Source organism: Manis javanica, chromosome 13 (genome assembly GCF_040802235.1).
Source record: "Manis javanica isolate MJ-LG chromosome 13, MJ_LKY, whole genome shotgun sequence".
Classification (NCBI taxonomy): Eukaryota; Metazoa; Chordata; class Mammalia; order Pholidota; family Manidae; genus Manis; species Manis javanica.
The window spans coordinates 66334630-66353292 of NC_133168.1; the positions used below are offsets into that span (position 1 = coordinate 66334630).

The following is an 18663-nucleotide window of genomic DNA, read 5'->3' on the forward strand; positions in this document are numbered from 1 at the left end:
TAGAACCAGAAAGCAATGATTTAAAATAATCTTTGCAGTCACAGGTTGATGCTGTTAAAGACAAGGGACTGCCAATATGTTTATATCATTAAGGCAACTTTAATGCTTCTTTCACTCATCCCTGCAACCCGTCACCATCTCACACAGACCATGTCCATTATACCCTCAGAAATACCCCCTGACTGAAGGCCCTCTTCCCTGTCCTCACTGGCCTTGCCTTAGGTCACCATCACTTTTGGCTCAAGCACTGCAAGAGCCTCCTCCTGGCCTTTCTGCTTTTGCGACACTCCTCCTGGAGTGCGTCTGCAAAGGTTACTCACCCCCACCTACTCAGTCACCCTGCCGGGGCTGTGGGATCAGCCCGTGTTTGTTTCTTGCTGCCAAGACCACTGGAGGCTCATTACATTCTACTGTGCTTCATCATGTTACTCTAAAGGGACCCAGGCATGTAGCTAATATTGCCAATAATTTCCTCCAGAAACTTGGAGCCCAAAGAGAATGAGATGAGTAAGGCATAAGCAATTTCCTGTAAGCTAGAGTGCCAGGAGCCATGCTACTCAAGCTGTGTAGCGAAGCTCAGGCTAGAAGAAGACCCCCGTAAGGCAGGGGCCTTCGTAGCTGGCTCCCTCTATTACCCACCTTGATTTTATTATTTTCCATTATACTATTGGCTTTGTTTTTGCTTGCATTGTTGCCAAGGGTTAACTAACCTTTGCTGAGCAGTGTGGAAAGGATGAGAACATAAACTTCCCAGAAGCTTTTCAGGACAGTGCTCCAGAAGAATAGAACATGCAAGGGCCAAATAGTGATCTTAGCATAAAGTACTGAAACCTGCTGTTAGTCAAACATTGACCACCCCATTTCCACTGAGAATGCCCCCCTTGTTTACAATGCTAGTGAAACTAGTGATGGAAAGTTTTCCAGAATTAAAGTTATGAGAGAATATTGAATAGAATAACCCTGTTGACAATTAATCATCTCATGTTTTCTTCCCTCTACTACTTCTATAGTTTGTTTTTCTTCTTTCCTAATTACGGCCCTTTACTAGAATTTGTGCCTTATATGTGAAATTACCAAGTACCATAATTTTCCAGGGAGTAAAGATACCTCAAAACAAGTGCTGGGCATAGAAGCCATGGAGCATAAATCTGCAAAGAAGTGAAAAACTAACCTTTTCAAAGAATATTACTTCTCTCTCACTTACCAGCTTTACATCTCCCTGTATGGCCCCAGAAGATGGCTGGTTAGCCAGAGACGGGTAGGATTCCTCAAGGGAGGAACAACCTAAGACAGGCACAGTCGCAGGGGGGCCATCAGGTGAGAAAAAGGGGGCCAACAGAGGTGAGGCTTAGAACCTCACCCCCCCAGTTTTGAGAGAAATCTTCTACACCTGTAGATGTTTTGTTGCCTTTGTTCAGCTTGGATTAAGACCTGGTCTGTAGGCACAAACCTGATCATCTACACCTGCCTTCTTACAGTTCTAAATCATGCTTTCTATCTATATCTTGCATTTACCTACTACACTAACATTTTATTAGATTCACATATAAAGTATAAAAATCAAATGAATAATCATACATCATATTTGACTTGATTGTTTATAGTTTAAGGTTTGTAGTTAAAACAGAAACAGTTTCTATAATATGAATGCCCTTGCATTGTTCACCATGTAAGAACTTGTTTAGTCCCTGCAGTAGTGGACTCATAGAGACCTGTGCAGCATATGTAAGAGAGATTTTGGTATCCACACAGAAGAAAGAGAAATGTAGATAAAAAGGGGAAATTTAGTTTGCTGCCTACTGTGCCCTATAAAGGGGTATAAGGTGAAGATATGAGTTTATGATTTTAGATTGATTATAAATTTATTAAAGCCTCTAAAAATATTTTTGTGGGAAAGAATCCTAGCTAACTGTGGTACTAAGTGACCTGTATTTCACCCTGAGCTGATAGACTCCATAGTCGCTGCTACATACTGCACGCTCCTACGGTCACATGCACTTCTTAGAAACTGCGTTGCATAGAAACGTAAAACACAATAGAGTACATGTTGATAGGAAAAGTTTTGGTCAAGGAACAGAAAAACAATCACCTGTCTAATGCTTGACCAACCATGAATAGATTAGAAAGTAAAAGAAAGAAAAAAGCTTGCCTATACTTATTAACCAACTGCCTATACTAATTAATCATCAGAATAATAAAAAATAATCATATCCTTGTGCAAAATGGTATAAATAAAGCTGTCATCGGCACTTTGTCAAGAGACCAACTCCATCTGACTCCATGTCCTGTCTCTCCATGCGCCGACTCTGTCTCATCCTTTTGGGCTTCACACCCCTCCCCCACCTGGAGCTGGACTCTGGCACTAGAGAATCAGATTTAGTTTTCAAGTTGGATCTCTACCCACCTTACTATGGTGGTGGAAGCCCCACTCCAATCCAGATCACGGGAGGGAAGAGAAGAAGGACAGTCAGTGGGAGACTGTAGAAGAAGACAGCCCCATGGAACCAAAGGGGAAATAGCCAGGTAACAGCGCCTGCCATGTCAGGGCTGCCAGGCGTATGGGCTGCTCAGCCCTTGGAGGAAAGGGACTGGCACCTGCGGCTGTGGAGGGAGACCTGTGTCCCAGCATGATGGGGACAGAATACTGAACCTAAGTGACAGAGTTGGCAGAGCTTGGCCATTGAGAACTTGGACTCTGGTCCACATGGTGAGGTGATTTCAACACCTTTGGATTTTGTGGACCAATTTTTATTGGTCCACAAATAAAATATAGTCAATTTAGGGCTATTTTATTTTTTTGCCAAAAAGCACCTTAAAATAAATGGCCACTTACTGTGGTCATCACCTTCACTTCATTATAAATTAAGGATATATCTAACACCCCATTCATGAAGGATTTATTATATATTTAAAAAGGACAGTTAAATTGAATAAATCTAGCCTAATAAAAAACTTGCTACATTGTCTTTTTCTCATTTTGCTGTGAGTCAATGAAAGCTTTATCATGGATGGGTATTGATCCTTCATCAGCTGCCTTTGCGTACAGCTGCCTCCAGAGGCTGTTATCCCTTTGGCTGGGCCTGTCCAAGATGCCTCAGGTTTTCAAGTCTCCATACTGCCCTTACGGGCACCCTTCACTGGGCAGCTAGGATGCTCCATTTAAGTAATTTTCATTCCCAATTCCACTTACTCATACAATCAGCGAAAACCCTTGTCCACATCTTCAAATTCTACCCACTCTTCGGAGTATAGCTAAATGTCCACGCGCATCACATGCCAGGACTGACCTGTACGCTGGGCATGGTGGGCACAGAGCTGGGGCCCATAATACTTTTACAGGCCTACAAAACTGTTTTAACTTCTTTAAAAATCAAAACAATGAATAATAATAATAATGAATATAGGATAGTGAGAACAGCCTGTATTATATTCATCTGTATACTAACATGGTCATAAAATATTTAATTTCTTTTTTATGGTGGGAGGGGCCCATGAAAGTCATAGGCATCTTACAAGTAGCCCACCCCAACTACTCCCCTGCTCGTGGATCTTCTTTCTGAGCTTCCAATGTCCTGACAGAAAGTGCTGGACACACAGGCCTTAGGGGAGCTGTGGCTGCTTCCTGTCGCTGTGGCCAAGAAAGAAGGTCAGTGAGGCTCGCTGTATAAGCCGCCACCCCCTAGGGCTGGCATCAGACGGCCAAGTCAAATCCTGGCTTCATCACTTAACTGGCTGTGTGACCTTGTCTAAGTTCTTCACCTTTCTGTGCATCAAGTGTCTTCATCTATAAAATGGAGGTGATGATTCCTACGTGTCAGCATGTTGCTGTAAAGACCAATAGAATGTACGGTGATAGGCACTGTGAGCACTCTTTCCAGTCATAAATTTGGAAGTGGGAAGATCACATGGCTGGGAACTCATGTTCTACTTTTAAAAAATAATTAGCCAGGAATAAAAGCAAAACACCCAAATGTACCAACCTTCGATTCTTTTCAGAGGATTAACTGGTTTGTTTTTCACGCAATGGAAAAATATACAATAACTGCATTCACAGTTTCTCCCCCTGACTCTTGCCAGTGGAGATGAGAGATTGTTCATCTTAGTTCTGATGAGGGGACCACTCTCTGTACTGGGACCACCGCCACACGGTCTGCTTTCATCTGAATTAATCATCTCATAGGTGTGGGGCTCTAATACCCTAGTTTCCTAGTGAAAGTCACTAGACTTGAATGGTCTAGCAAAGACTCCTATAGCGCTAACAGGTACTATGAGACATCAATTATATTTACATACAGTATCTCTCATTCAATCCTTGGAGCAACACCGTGAGAAGATATTCTCTTATTGGTAAGGAAATTAAGTTCAGAGGAGGTAAGTGCCAGGTAGGTAGCTAGTGGTGGGCTAGAATTAGAGCCCAGGACTGATCCGGAGCAGGAGCTTTCCCATACTACTCTCAAAGTGACAGTTCTAAGAACTGAGAATTGGCATCATATTTATCTGCTCATACCTAGGCAAATTAACATATCTAGGCAAAATCACAAATTAAAATATGTCTTTAGGAAGGTCTGGGATAAACCTCTATTAAGGAAGCAGTAGGGAGATTAAACACACTTGGAAAGGTATCCTTGCCTTGGAGGTGGATTCATTTAAAAAACTAAACAAATTCGTTCTGAGTCTTCAGTTAGTGAACTTGAAGAATATTTTTTTTAATGCCCTCCTTTCCTGGGGAGAGGAAGCCAGTGGTGTAGGAGGAGTGGTGGTATTAGGGAGGGCAGTGCGCATAGCAGACTTAGGAAGACAATTGCCACAGACCCTAGAATTTCCTAGGGGATTTGCCCTGCCCTTGGTATTTGAAATGTGAATTTCTCTTTTCTACACTTCATGAAGGGATTCATTGTAATTGCCCAGATGGCTTGACTCACTTCTCCTAGACTTCAGCATATGGAATGTCATAGAGAAAGGCTTCATTTCCACACATCTATCATAGGTCCATACCAGAGCGGCAAGTCAGTGCAAAACAAGACAATTATAGCATTTGCTTTTGCAAGCAATTCATTTTGGTAAGGATTCCTTCAAAAGAGTTAATATCTTAGAAAATTAATTTTTTCTCGCTTCTCATTAACCTATCATGCTATGTTTACCATACAATACTACATGTTCTCAGAGGGAGTTGGAAGCTGTGAGGGAAGCTGTTTTAATTTCATCTTCAGATACAACAAAATATGCAGGCATGTTCTGGAAGGAAGTTGGAAATACCAGCTGGAAAAGTGGCCCCAATATGGCTTGCCTTTCAGAATGTTCTATAGCTTCCTGTGACCATCTGACAACTAATTTTCTGAACAACAGAATTGTTCTCACTATTCACAGAGAGACCACAGTTCATGACTGCAAAGTAGGTAAGAAAAAGCTGTCTTCATGAAATGTTCTGGCTTCTACTAGGACACGATTGCAGAGAGCCAGTGGTGCTTGGCCTGCATGTCTGCTTATACTGGAAATGTTTTTGAGGCCTCATTATAGCCATAAAATTCTTCATTGACATTCTCTTTGATCATTTTCATCTTCTTTGTACTAGCCAGACTCAAAAAAGTCTCTATGACTTGTCTAAGATTAATTAAAAAGAGTTCCAAGTTCACTGGAGAAGGCAGGGTAAGGAAAATATCACTGTTTATGAGTATATTTGTAATTGCCTGGAGAGTAATGTTTTAATCCTATCAGAATGTTGTAGGTATTCAACTTATTTCTAGATAAAATGGACTATATCATTTTTCTTGAAACCAAGTGGTTCCTTGGGACTGACCCCAGTGGGTCAGGTGTTACAAAATAGACTACTGTATAAACCAGCTATAGATTTCAAATAATAAAAATACATATTCCCCATTACAATGACCACACTTTCAGACTGAAACCCTGTAGAAGGTAGAGGGCACCTTTTCCAAGGCCAATGTTTTTCTTAAGTGCCCTGGAATAGTGGGGTGTGTTTAATGCATCTGCTTTTTATATATAGCTGATTAAATTGTATTTTCCAAACAACTAAATAGGTAAGTGAAAGAGGACCTACTCCCTTCAAAATAAGTTTGTGGAAATAACCATCTAATTATCTTCATTTGTAGTAAGAGAATTTCCTTTAACTGGATCTTCCATCCATTTGAAAACATGGTCGATTCCTGCCCCCAAGTTGGAGTGCACTGGGCTACTCAGCTGTGCTGCTTACACACTCAAAATGCCTTCCCCTAAATGTTTTATAGTTTCAAAATGGTTTCTCAGCAAGAAAAGAGAGCGGCCAACATAATGAAAAGATGAAATACCCATGAAAACTACAGGACATGTGAAAAACTCTTAAATATCCCTTAGAAGGATGCCCTCTGTCTGAATGAAATACCTTCTGTCGTGATGAAAGGGCACAGTTGCTCAGTCTAGTTACTCCCAGAGGTAGGCTGAACAGTAAGGGTTGGACATATTTCGCAGGGGAATCTGACAAAATGCAGGCAGAACCTCACCCCTGCATTAAGAAAATACGTTTTTCTAAATCCATGCTTTTATCTGGATTCTTAAAGAATCTGATGGACCTGCTGGGCATGGTGTCAATTCTTGTCTCAGTTAGAAATGGATTCAGTGTGAATGTGGATACAACCCTGCAGTGTTGGAAACCGTGTTTCTTTCCTCTGGCTGGGTCAGATACAAGAGGACAGCTTGTCAGTGGATGACTTAGCGCACACAGAGAACAGGCTGTACGGCTGCAGCCACTTCCACGGACAAGACAGCCACTGTGCCATGGCGGGCTAACACCCGCACCGCTGTGGGCCTGTGCAGGGCTGACCTGAGCCCTGGATGCATGGAGTGTGCATTCATTTGTGTGGCCAAGTGTTTGTACAAACTTTTAACTTTACCCTTAGTAATGTGCTTGGCATAAATTCCCACAAGTAGGATAACTGTGTCAAGGCATAGACAGCTTTAAGGTTTCAGAAACTGCTCTCTGGAAGTTATACTCATTTTTAAAAAGTACACAGGACTGGTTCCTCTGTACTCTTATCAACATGAATTCTACTTTTTTCACCTTTGCCACTGTGATAGATGAAAAGCTGAATCTCATTATTTTCTGTGCTACATTATTGGGATTAATCTCAGTATCTCTCAAAAACGTCTTCAGTGAGTTAAGTTTTTTAATCCTCACCACACTTCTACGGGAGAAGGAAGACTGGAAAACTTAACTTGTCCAAATTCATTGCACTAGCTAATGATCCTTGTGAAACTCAGGCCTAGCTCACCCACATTTTTTAATTGATTCACGTTATGCTGGGTATAACATAATTGCAGCACACATGAAATCGGAGGCTAGGGATTCTAGTCTGGTGGTCTTAGGGATAGAGGAGGGAGGAGAGAGCTGCTGTTTAAGCAGAAACTACATGCCACGATGGCCTTTTTAACACTCCCAGAGTTCTGTCATTTTCTCCCCACTTTCTTTCCCCAGGTTTGCAAAAATTGTTTTTGTTGGAAACAAAACACAGGAAAATGCTCTTAAGTGAGATAAATAAAAGTTTTGAAAATATTATTCTGATTTTGTTAGAAGAGACTAAATATATGCATGTATATGTATAAATAAAGGTAACCAAAAGAAAATGCAACAAATGTTAATGGTGGTTTTGCTACATGGTTTTAGTTTTCTGTATATTTTTCTGTATTTTCCAGTTTTTCTATAGTAAACGTACTTTAATAATTAGGACAAACAATATATATCATAAATAATAACTGAATATCAAATTTCTCTGTATGTGTGGAACTTCTGCCAACACCCATCAGCTGGTGGTAGCAGCCCAGAGCACATTTTCAAGAGGATTCTGAGGCTGAACCCTCACCCCTCACTCCCCAGAAGACAGCACTGGGATCCCGGAGCCCTATCTAGCCTGGATAAGGGCCTATGGAGTGCCATGGATCATCAGGCTATTAGCATTCTGGAAACAGACTCTCAGGGCTACACAGGGACTCAGAGGTCATCTGGTTGAAATCTCTTATCAACTGACTTGGAGACTGAGATCCAGAGATATGAAGCAACTTACTTAAGGTTCTAAAGGCAAAGCCTGGACTACAGCCTAGAGAAGACCCTGCCTTCAGTGGATTCATTCACGCTCACATGGGCCTCACAGCCACAGTGACCATACAAGAGTTCATCGATCCTGGCCTCCCAGAACTCAGTTCTCCCCATCAGCTTATCATTCCTTCAGTACTACTGCCCCAAACACCTGGTCTCCTACACTCTCTTAGGTACAAACCTTCTTACATGGAGAATAGAAACTAAAATCCCACGGCTTGGAGGAGTGACTGATTTGCTCACTAGATGGCAGTACCAACAAGGGCTAGACTATAAACAGGCATCTGATGTGTGGTTAATCTCAACTGTCAGAAAGGAAAGCCCTTCATGGAATATTTTGCCGACATATTTGTATGAAGGCACTAAAATCTACAAAGTAGATTAATGAAATATTAGAAGGAAATATACCAAAATATTAAAAGTTGTTTTCAATAAAGTGTATATTTTAAGTCATTTTCCTTTTTTATTTGCATCAACAAACAAAAAATTTTTCAAAAAGAAGTTATTAAAAAAGTAACAGATTATTTCAGTATAATGTACTGAAGACATTCACAAAAGCATACTGAAATGTGATAATCTACATTTCTGTCTTATATGTCATACAAGTTATGCAAATATAGAAAATGAAATTTAAAATGACAGAATCCTGTAAGGCTTCAGCATTGTGGATGTATTTAAAAATCTTATTAGCCTTATTTAAAAAAACAAAAAAATTAAAAGATTTAGTTAAACTGGAGGAATAACACTGAATTACTAGCATGTACAACTGTTTCAGTATGACATAGTATTTTCTTCACATTGACTTGCATAGCGTGAACAGGACTGACATGAACATGTAGGGGTTATCCTAATTCATCTCAAAATAACCTACAATTTGACCCTTAGGGCATTCATTTCCTTAACACAGGTGTTAAAATTTCCTAACTAACTTACTACTTAATTAACTTACTTATTTAACTTAAATGTATTGGTATCTCTGGAGTATGTATGAATGTATGAATGAAAGCAGTAGGTGTTCCTGACTAGAAATAATCAGCCCAAATGTCAGGATTGTTTTTTTTTTCCCTTTTGGCCAAATTCTTCATTTTAGCTCTCTTCTTTAAGATGGTTCCTTAACAACTCTTCAAACACAACCTTAATTTTGAGCCAAGAAAATGAGTCTCTTTGTGGAGAGCCTGCCTTAAGTCCTTACCTGGTTTTACAGGATCAGCTTGATTCTCTGGTGCCCCGAAGGCAGAATGATTCCTCTTTTCTGTGGGTGATGACACAGGTGGCTGGTCTGGGGCAGTGGCTTTCTGGGACTTCTCCGCTAAGGAGCCCCCTGCTGTGTCTTTGCTCTGTCCTGTGGTTCTAGGCTGGGCAGTTGCTGTGTGAGTCACCTTCTTCTGGTCAAGGCTCACTGAAGTGAGGAAGAGCTCCTGTTAGTTGTCGGGCTTCTTTTCTGAACTGTAATTAAAACCACTAAATCTGCAGTAGATTTAAAGTCATGGATGTTTGGGAATAAATACCTATGCATCTAAAATATGTCAGAGCCCCATAAAAACTCCTCTCATTTTCAAACAGGTAACTTGTTCTAATAATTGCTCAATGTCACACATCAATGGATGGAGACAAAACTGGAACTTAAGGTTTCAAGATTCTTCATCCTTTAAACCAGTTCTTCATTAAATTTCCTGCAGCTTTTCTTCTTTCTTGTGATGCATTTTTATGTATATGACAACACAAGGCTAGTTGACAGCTCTGACTTAGCCACACCCTAGTATGTCATAAGATTTCTAAAACCTTTATCGGAACAAAATGTCAATTCACTTCAGTTTTTAAAAAGCATATGCTATACAGCATTTTTAGGATGGGGAAGAATCTTTTAGAAAATTAAAAGCAATTTCTGAAAAATGTAAGCAATGTCAAAAACTTGACATTTGTAACTCAGACTGGAGACTCTAGGAAACACTCATTTAATTTAAGACATAGCTTCACATAAAGTTACACCTGAAACTGGGCAGAAAAAGAGCAATACTGAGTCTGCATTTTATCATGAGAATACAAACATCCCTACTACTCCCTTGCTGAAAATGCCACACAGCCGACTCACAATTTTGACAGAAAGCTTCGTCCGACCCATCAGGACACTGCTCCATTCCATCGCAGGCCAGTGTGATGTCAATGCAACAGCCATCATCACAGAAGAAGTGGTAGCGTGAGCAAGTGTTGAGGCATCCTGTTTATAAACAAGTCTCAAGTTACCAGTGTGCAGGAAAGTGAAGACTCCCACTGTACTAAGATAACAAAGACTAAATGCATGATGAAATGCTTTTGGGTAGAAATAAAGATGATAAGGAAACACCTAACAATCTGAGCTGAAATAGCAGGTTCTGGAAAAGTGAAGGGTCTCTTCTGGACCCCTCTGCCTTAATTTTCAGGAATCACTATGGGCTCTTCATCTTAGGAGCATTCTCCAAGCTGACACTGCCTAAGAGGGTGGAACGCAGAAGGAACAGCTCTGGGTTCTCTATCCATACCTGGGTTCCTTCTCTTTGTTGCCTGGTTCATCCCAGCCTCTCCTCAGTCGGCCACCTAACACTGCTCCACCCCTTGCAGGGCCCCTGGCTGGTTGACTGTTTTTTATAAGAGACACTATTTCAGGCATACTAGCTATGTTTTAGATTCTTGTTCCCTAAGTAATAATTTTTACTGAGATTAACCTTCTACAGTGGAACCTTACTTGTTGACTACCACACATCTTTGATGCTGTAAAGAATAAACAGAATCTTTAGTTATTAGCTGGAATGAGTTTATTTTCTTCAAATAATGAAATTCTCTCCCTTTGGGGCTTTGATGAGTTTTTAATCTGCAGTGTAATTCATAGCTACATGCATGTAATTCATGTATGTTTTTGAAAGGCATTCCCTCACTCCAGATTAAGCCAACTCTATTAGATTTAGCTGCATAACAATTGGGTGATTTTCTGACACTGGTAATGCAGACTAAAGCCATCAAGCTAGAAATAGGTCTTAAGGAGTTCCATAATTTTCCCGGGACAGAACAGACTAGACAGTTTTTCCAGGACATGGGAGAATGATTAATGATGATACTCCACTGAGACAAATGGCTGAGCATAGTGTACACGCTAAGTGAAATCTTGGATAAATATTCTACTGGTAAGTAGTTAAAGTAAAAAGCTCAGAAAGAGTCCATCTGGATGCAAGATAATTTGAAGATAAGTGAATCAGGAGGATGAAGAGGTTAAAGTGAAGAAATGGTGGTTGAAACTCCTGAGAAAGAAGAGGAAGCAAAGAGCCTCAGTTATGAAGACAGTTTTCTTCAGTCACAGGGGACAATTTAGGAGGAAAAGTGAAGGGGACTCTGAACACCAAGGAAGACACAGCTACTGCTCACATTTCTTAAATTCATGCCGTGAAAATCCTTAACATCTCAAGGTCTTACTTATTCCTTGTTAATTCTGGAGATCAATAATATATTGCTGAGTACATCTTCAATCTATAAGATGCACGTACAACTGTACCAACATATTGTACATGTCATAAAATATACTGAAAATGTAAAGAAGATTAAAAATGAATAAAAATATGAGTGTCTAAAATGTATAAAGTGGTGTCTTCTTTCTACCTTAAAAATGTCTTGACCACCTCTGGAAGATCCTATTTACAGACTACTGATCTAGATCTCATTGGAAGTGTTCATTGGCTTGCTATTTGAATAGTTTATTTTTCCCCAAGCTCAAAAACATGCAGTCTTTGTATCTAAAACTGAACCAAGTTCACATAAAAGGGTACATGCCTTAAGGAATATAGTCAAAATATTGTAACAACTTTGTATGGTGATAGCTGGTAGCTAGAATTATCATGTATATAAATGTTGAATCACTGTGTTGTACAGCTCACCTGAAACTAATGTAATACTGTGTGTCAACTACCCTTCAATAAAAAATAATTATCTACAAAAAAAAAAAAAGGGTACATGCTTGTCTGCTTCCTCTAGAAGGTGCCACCCCTGGCTGCCATGACAGCTGGGCCATTAAATGCAAGATCAATATATATATAATAGAGGAGAGGGAAACATTCTCTCTATCTCCACCTCTAGTTTTTAGTGCCTCTATGTGGTGTTTTATTGACTTAAATTCATAGTATGTAATTCCAATCTAAGCAGTAATTTCAGATAGCAGTTAGTACTACAGCCAGTCTTTTTTGGGTCTATTCAAAGTAACACATGTAAGACCTATACCAAGTGGCCTTTCAGTAATCAAAAGTGGTTCCTATAACTGCCATTTCAAATACATTTTATTATCATCTTGGGGAAAGGCCAGAAATGTACAACTGGCAATTTACCTTTGGAGCACTGGACAACTGGCCTGAGCAGCTAAACCAGGGGAACCCGCAGCTTGTGCGGCAATGGCCACCTGCTTATGACCAGCGCAGGCCCTTCCTTCCTCCCAGGCTCCTCAGCTGTTCAAAAGCAATCCTTTTCTAATGTCTTGTGGGGCGTGACCAAGTGTCTTGCTTTCTTTCCAGGAGCACTGTTCTCCCGAATCAGCACCTGACTCGGTCGCTGCCCAGGTGAGTTCCTTGCACTGCAGACACTAAGAAAACACCCGCTGACCGAATGCCAAGACCCGCAAGTGTACGTCATCTCAGCACTACTCCAGAAGCGAATTGTGTCGGGGGTCCCTCTGCAGTATCTCTATATCTTTAGTGCTGCCAAGTTACATGTAATTTTTTTTTTAACTTAATGAGCTAGTCTGAGAAATGTAAATGTTTGGAAAGGAAGAAACAGATAAATGAGATCAATGAGTTCACATTGTACAATAGAATATGAGAACCATCACATATATGTAAAGCTATATTACTGGTATCTGTGCATCTGTGTAAAGTGTCTATGAACAATTGTAATTAATGCTTTTAAATGGACACATGTATTTCTTATATCTTTGTTTTAAATGTACTCCTTATTTGTGCTCCTTGGACATATATATCAAATAGACCACCCACCTTAAAACAAGGTCCTCTCCTGCAGAAGCCAGATGATTGTCATTTATGAAAGTATGTCAAGGAAAGATGACAGATACATAGGGTCCCGTAGCTCAGTCTGTTCCCATCCCCCTGATGAGAACTCCTCCACCCCAATCCAATAGCATCACTTAGCTCAAAAATGTAATGGAGCCTATTTTTGTTACTATATTTCTAGTAAAGACTATCTGATCAAGAATAACCAACAATAAAATGTTAAAGCCCATGGAATATAGAGTCAGAACATAAAATGCCAATCCAATACCATCCTTCCGTAAATGACCTGGGTTTGTTTTTTAGCCACAATGCAAAGGAAGGAAATTTCTTCTCACCTCCTGTGGAGAAGGTCGTGGGAAGCACGGTCACGGAGACATTGTCAGAGCTTCTCTGGCCGGCAGTGTCCATCACAGTGAGCTGAAAGGTGTACGTTCCTTCCTGTAAGTGGGACAGTTTCAGGGTTCCTGGTTGAGGGACCTGAAACCCACAGAGGAAACATCATATTAGGTTGGGAGACCTGAGGTATGGAGTCCAACATCATCCTGACCTGGGAATCAGTGTCATCCCTGGAGCAGTCCCATGACCCACCTCTCCACTCCTTGCCCAGGGCTGGGGAACACTAAAGCATACACTATTTTGGCAGGTTGGCCCTACTTCAAATTCAGAATTTCCAGTTTTACCTGGGTTGACAATATCCTTGACTGACAACCCTTCACTTGTCCTTGGCAGTCACTGTTCCAAACCTGCGCCTCCTCTACATTCCGCACCCAAGCTCCACACTCAATATCTAGTCCCTTCCTTCTCAGCAGGTGACCTCATCTACCCCAAAAAGAAAATCAAGACCATAATTACGGTTCTACCTGTGGCTCCACCACTCACACTATCCTGGGACTGTACCTGTATCTGTTCCCATCACCACCTCCTTTCCCCTAGCCACAAGATGAGCTGTCCCTCTTGCACCCTTTCATCTAAGTCCTTGACCCCTTTCCTCTTTGACCTTCAGAACACTGGCTTATCAATTAATTTCTCTTTGAAATGGCTCTGCTATTACTATGCTCAAGTTTCTCTTGCCCTAAAAAACAAACAAAACAACAGCAAATAAAAAACTCCCTACACTCCAGCATCTCTACCCACAGTATGATCTCCTTTCGATTTCAACTTCTTGAAAGGATTGGCCATGACACACTTGCTGTTTCCATCTGCTCATTTTCCATTTATTCTTTATCCCAACCCACTAGCTTCTTCACTTAACACTCGCCTGGCACCACGCTGGTGAGACCCACTAACTGACCTAGCAAAGGACCCCTAGTTGTCAAGGTCATCAAGGTCTTATCTCCCTTCCCCTACCCCCACATTGGTCCTCTCACTGTACTTAACAATGCTGGCCACTCCTGCCTACTGGAACACTCTGTTTCTCTGGCTTCTGTTTCTGTGTCCAAGTTCCCCCCTTCATGGGCTTCACTCCCTACACCCAGAGCTCTATCTTGAACTTTGGCTGTCCTCATGCCATTTTGCAGGCAGCTTCCTGATCATGGCCAGAGTAATAGCTTCTGAAGCCCAGTTCTGCCGTGTGATTTTGGCAGTCATTTTCATGCTCAATCTAGCAACTATTTTTTCAGCCCTCTCAATGAGACTATTAACTGTTTAATATCCTATGGGGGGAAAAATCCTTTTCTGCTTAAATGAATTAGTTTGGCTATTATTCTCTACAAATGAACTCTGACCATTATGTATTATAGTACACTGATGCATTAATAGACTTGGAAGTGCAGAGTTGCCCTATTATAACTATTATCTGCTTATTTGTATTTATGAAATCTTAGAATTTGACTATTGCATACAACCTTGGCTGAGAGAATTAGTCAGTACTACATACACCCATGGGAGTGATGCTTTATAATCAGTTAGAGGCAATATAATGGGATACAGTGGTTGTCACACTGTAGGCTGCTCAAGGGTCACCTAGACCTCCTATTCAGGTATAAAGATTTCTCAGTCCTAGCCTCAGAGTCTTACCCAGTGGTCTGGAGAGTGGGATCTGGGAATCTACACATAACAAGTACACCCAGGTGATCCACTGATCACACCGGAAGAAATGTAGGTGAAGTGGTTAAGAGCCTGGTGTTCGACAGACCTGGGTTTGAACTCCAGTTCTACCACATACCAGCTGTGTGACCTTGGACAAGTCTTGCGACCTAGCTAAGCCTTAGTTTCTTCATCTGTAAAATGGAAGTAAAAATAGCACCTACCTTACAAAGATCAAATGAAATAACCATGTAAAAAGAGCTTGTTATAGGGCTTAAGTGTAATATAAATTATATATATAAAATAAAAATTTATTTTTTAAATATAAAAAGAGATTTAAATGTCTAAATACATCCACTATCTTGGTTAATTCTCATCTCAAGCTGCACAACAGAGAACATGAAATCTCCACGAAGTGACTTTCATTCACTGAGACAGGGATGGAATTAAGATCTCAAGGTGTAAAGCAGTCCACGATCTGTCCCACTGCTTGCTTTGCAAGAGCTTTAAGCTGGAGAGATGGCATAGAAGGGCACCAGTCCCTTGTTGTTTGTTTCAAAGAGATGATAAGCAGTATTCACTGCCATAATGTTACGTTACCTTCAGGCCCAGCTACGAGAGAATACCAAACAGGGTCACTTATGTGAGCACTGAAATACTCCCTACAGGCTAGCAGGGAGAAGCTGAAGACAGTAAGGTAACTGTAAAAGAGCCTGGCACAGGCAAGTGATCCTCAGATACAACAAAATGCTGAGGTGAAAGTCGTAGTCAGTCTGAGAACCATGAGAGAAGATAGGAGATTTAGATGAATAAGATTTAAAATGAGACGAGAACCATGGTTTGAGATCTCAGGGTCATATTTAACCCCTCTTTTATGTCACATTCCACATCCAATCCATCAGGAATCCCTGTTGGCTCTACTTTACAAACACACCCAGAATCTGGCCGCTTCTCATTATGTCCACTGTGACCTTCCTGGTCTGAGCCCATCTCATCTCCTGAGTCACTGCTGTGGTCGGGAGACCCAAGCTCCAGTGGGGTTGGGTCTGGCACCCCTTTCTTCTGGATAATTCCCCTTCCAACTCTGTCCACATGATTGCACGGAGAGAGTCGGTTATGATCTCTCCCTATGGCTACATGGGTACAAGGCTGAGCCAAGGGGAACCAATGATAGCGTAAGGGGCAGGTCTAAGTCAACTCGACAAGGCTGGTGGGGCGCGGGGCAGGCTTTCACTCTAATGGTGCATCAGAGTCAGGCAAGCCCTGCTAGGTGGCAGCAACGCATTAGGTAACGGCACTACTTCTTGCTTCTTGGGACTGAGGACACATGGGTGTACAAAAGCAGATCAGGACTATACTTCAAAGGCCTTACGTGAGCCCTGCAGTCTTAAAGAAGGTGCTTTGAGGCACAGAAGCTCTGTCCTACGTGGTCTGCCTGAACGCAAACGAGAAGACCAAGATGGCTGAAGGCCAGCAGCGGCAGGTCTCACTGCTCCAGCTAGCTAGAGGGGATGATAGACTGTAGGATTGACCAGAGTGGGGATTTGTAAGGTATGTGGCCACTGCTGAGTGTGGCCAGTGGGGTCAGGTGGAGATGAAGTTATTGGAGATTTTAAGAGACCAGGGAAGCCATGAGGTGAGGTTGCTGGATGGACCATCCACATGGAGTCACCACCCAGGCCTGCACTGGAGCTCCCTGGGTGTCAACAGTCAGCACGCCACGGCAGACTGAAACTCTGTGGACTTGGGGTTTGCGGGGAAGCCTCTTTGCAGTGCTGTGGCTGGAAGGACAGAGCATCCCATCCAAGGGCACAACCATCCACCTGGGCTTTGGATGCCTCATTCTGCCTTCCTAGGCTCCTCCTCCTCCATGCAGGACACACCAATCCAGATCCAGACCATGGAAACCACCTTCAATGTCCTAGGAGCTGATAAATTTAGATGTATTCAGATTAAATATCCTTTCCTTGGTTCATTTTATTTATTTAGCTAACAAAGGGCATCTTTCCTCGAAATCAGTATTTAGGACATGTTGACCTGTAAGATGGGTATTTTCCCTTCAAGCACCCAGTTGATCCTTCCAGGCATCTCCTTACATTTATATGACATTGGGAATGACTGAAAGTATTTTTAAAACTTTTCACAGTGTCAGAATAAAAAATATATATATATGTAGGAGAGGAGAAGGAGAATAGGACAAATATTATCACCGTCCCAGCCACTGTTCCATCACGCAGGACAACATTCCGTGGGAAGATGAGCTGATCTTGACACCTGGCTGTACTGCATAGTATCTACAGACCAATGATTAGCACTGTTCCCTTCCTGTTTCTTCTCCTACTGCCCTGCCCTTCTTCCTAACTAGGGAAGTTTATAAAAGCAAGTTTTTGCACAGACCACTGGGCAATTGTCCTCTGAGGAAAACCAAACCTGATTCTCATTTTAAATGGATATTGATTATCTGGTCCTAGGTTATTATAAGGAGAGAATACACATTGAACTTGAACACTCTAAGACATGTCCAAAAGTTTTGCACTGCGTAATGTGGATCTTTTCAACCTGACATGTTCAAGTCAACATGAGTCCTACTGTCAAAATGTTAAGGTTACAGGACCCTCATGTGTACAGTCTTCTCTGATCTCCCTCAGCTAGGTTATAATCTCTTCCTCCTCTGAATTCCAGTAGCATTAAATCTACTTTCTCTTACAGCCTTGCCAAACTTTCTACTTGGTGTTCTTGTTAGTTAGGTGCATGTCTAATCTCCTCAACTGGAGGAGTCAAGCTATTTGAGGGCATTATCACCTACAAATTTTTCAGAGTGCCTTACTCATTGCTCTTTGCTATTAGAATGACCTCATAATTGATTTTTTATTTGTTTTATACATTTTTTATTTGTTTATATGCAAGTAAATCTATTCCAATTGTGCTTGAGTTAAACTATTGCTCAAAAGAGACTCCAAAAATGTTTTACATCCTGAGATGTTTACAATTAACTGTAATAGTTACCTCTCCTTGTGTGTTCATTTAATGCTCTGTAATATGCTAAGTGCTATAGTTGCAGTTTCCCATTTTAACCCTCACAGGAACCTACCAGGTACAATCATCCTTTTTATAATTGAGGAAGCTGAAGTTTAAAGAATGAAGTGATTTTTCCCAAGTTCATCCAGGTAGGGAATTATAAAACTGGGTCTGAACCCAGGTCATCTGATTCTAAATCCCATGCTCATAGCCATTTCTGGATCCTATATCCTGATCAGCAGAGTAAGACCTTACTGTTCATTGTTTCAAGAATCATTTCTTAAAAAGAACCCAGGCACAGCTTATACCCAACCCAAGCAAGCTGCTAACAAGACAAAATAAGTTGTTGAAAGCCTCTAAAGGCACCTCCACACAGTAGAAGAGTCAGGACCTTTGAAGGAAAAGGGAGAGTAAGTCAGGATTAATCACAGGCCTGGAAGCTCAGATTGACTGCAGACTTCTGTGATTACTGGAAGCCTATTGTGCTGTAAATTTACTGTCTGAGATGTTGAT

The 18663-nt window shown here is 41.3% G+C and overlaps 1 protein-coding gene across 6 annotated transcripts in view; it reads right to left on the reverse strand.

The window, feature by feature from the left end:
• The window catches only part of LRP11 (LDL receptor related protein 11), an 80571-nt gene that overhangs the window by 45174 nt on the left and 16734 nt on the right, over positions 1 to 18663 (reverse strand). For all 6 annotated transcript variants that reach the window (XM_073219744.1, XM_073219745.1, XM_073219743.1 and 3 more), the window contains exons 3-5: positions 13443 to 13584; positions 10179 to 10304; positions 9279 to 9485 (exon numbers count right to left, since the gene is read on the reverse strand). In XM_073219744.1, the coding sequence (XP_073075845.1) occupies positions 9279 to 9485; positions 10179 to 10304; positions 13443 to 13584 (475 nt within the window). The remainder of the gene's footprint in view (positions 1 to 9278; positions 9486 to 10178; positions 10305 to 13442; positions 13585 to 18663) is intronic.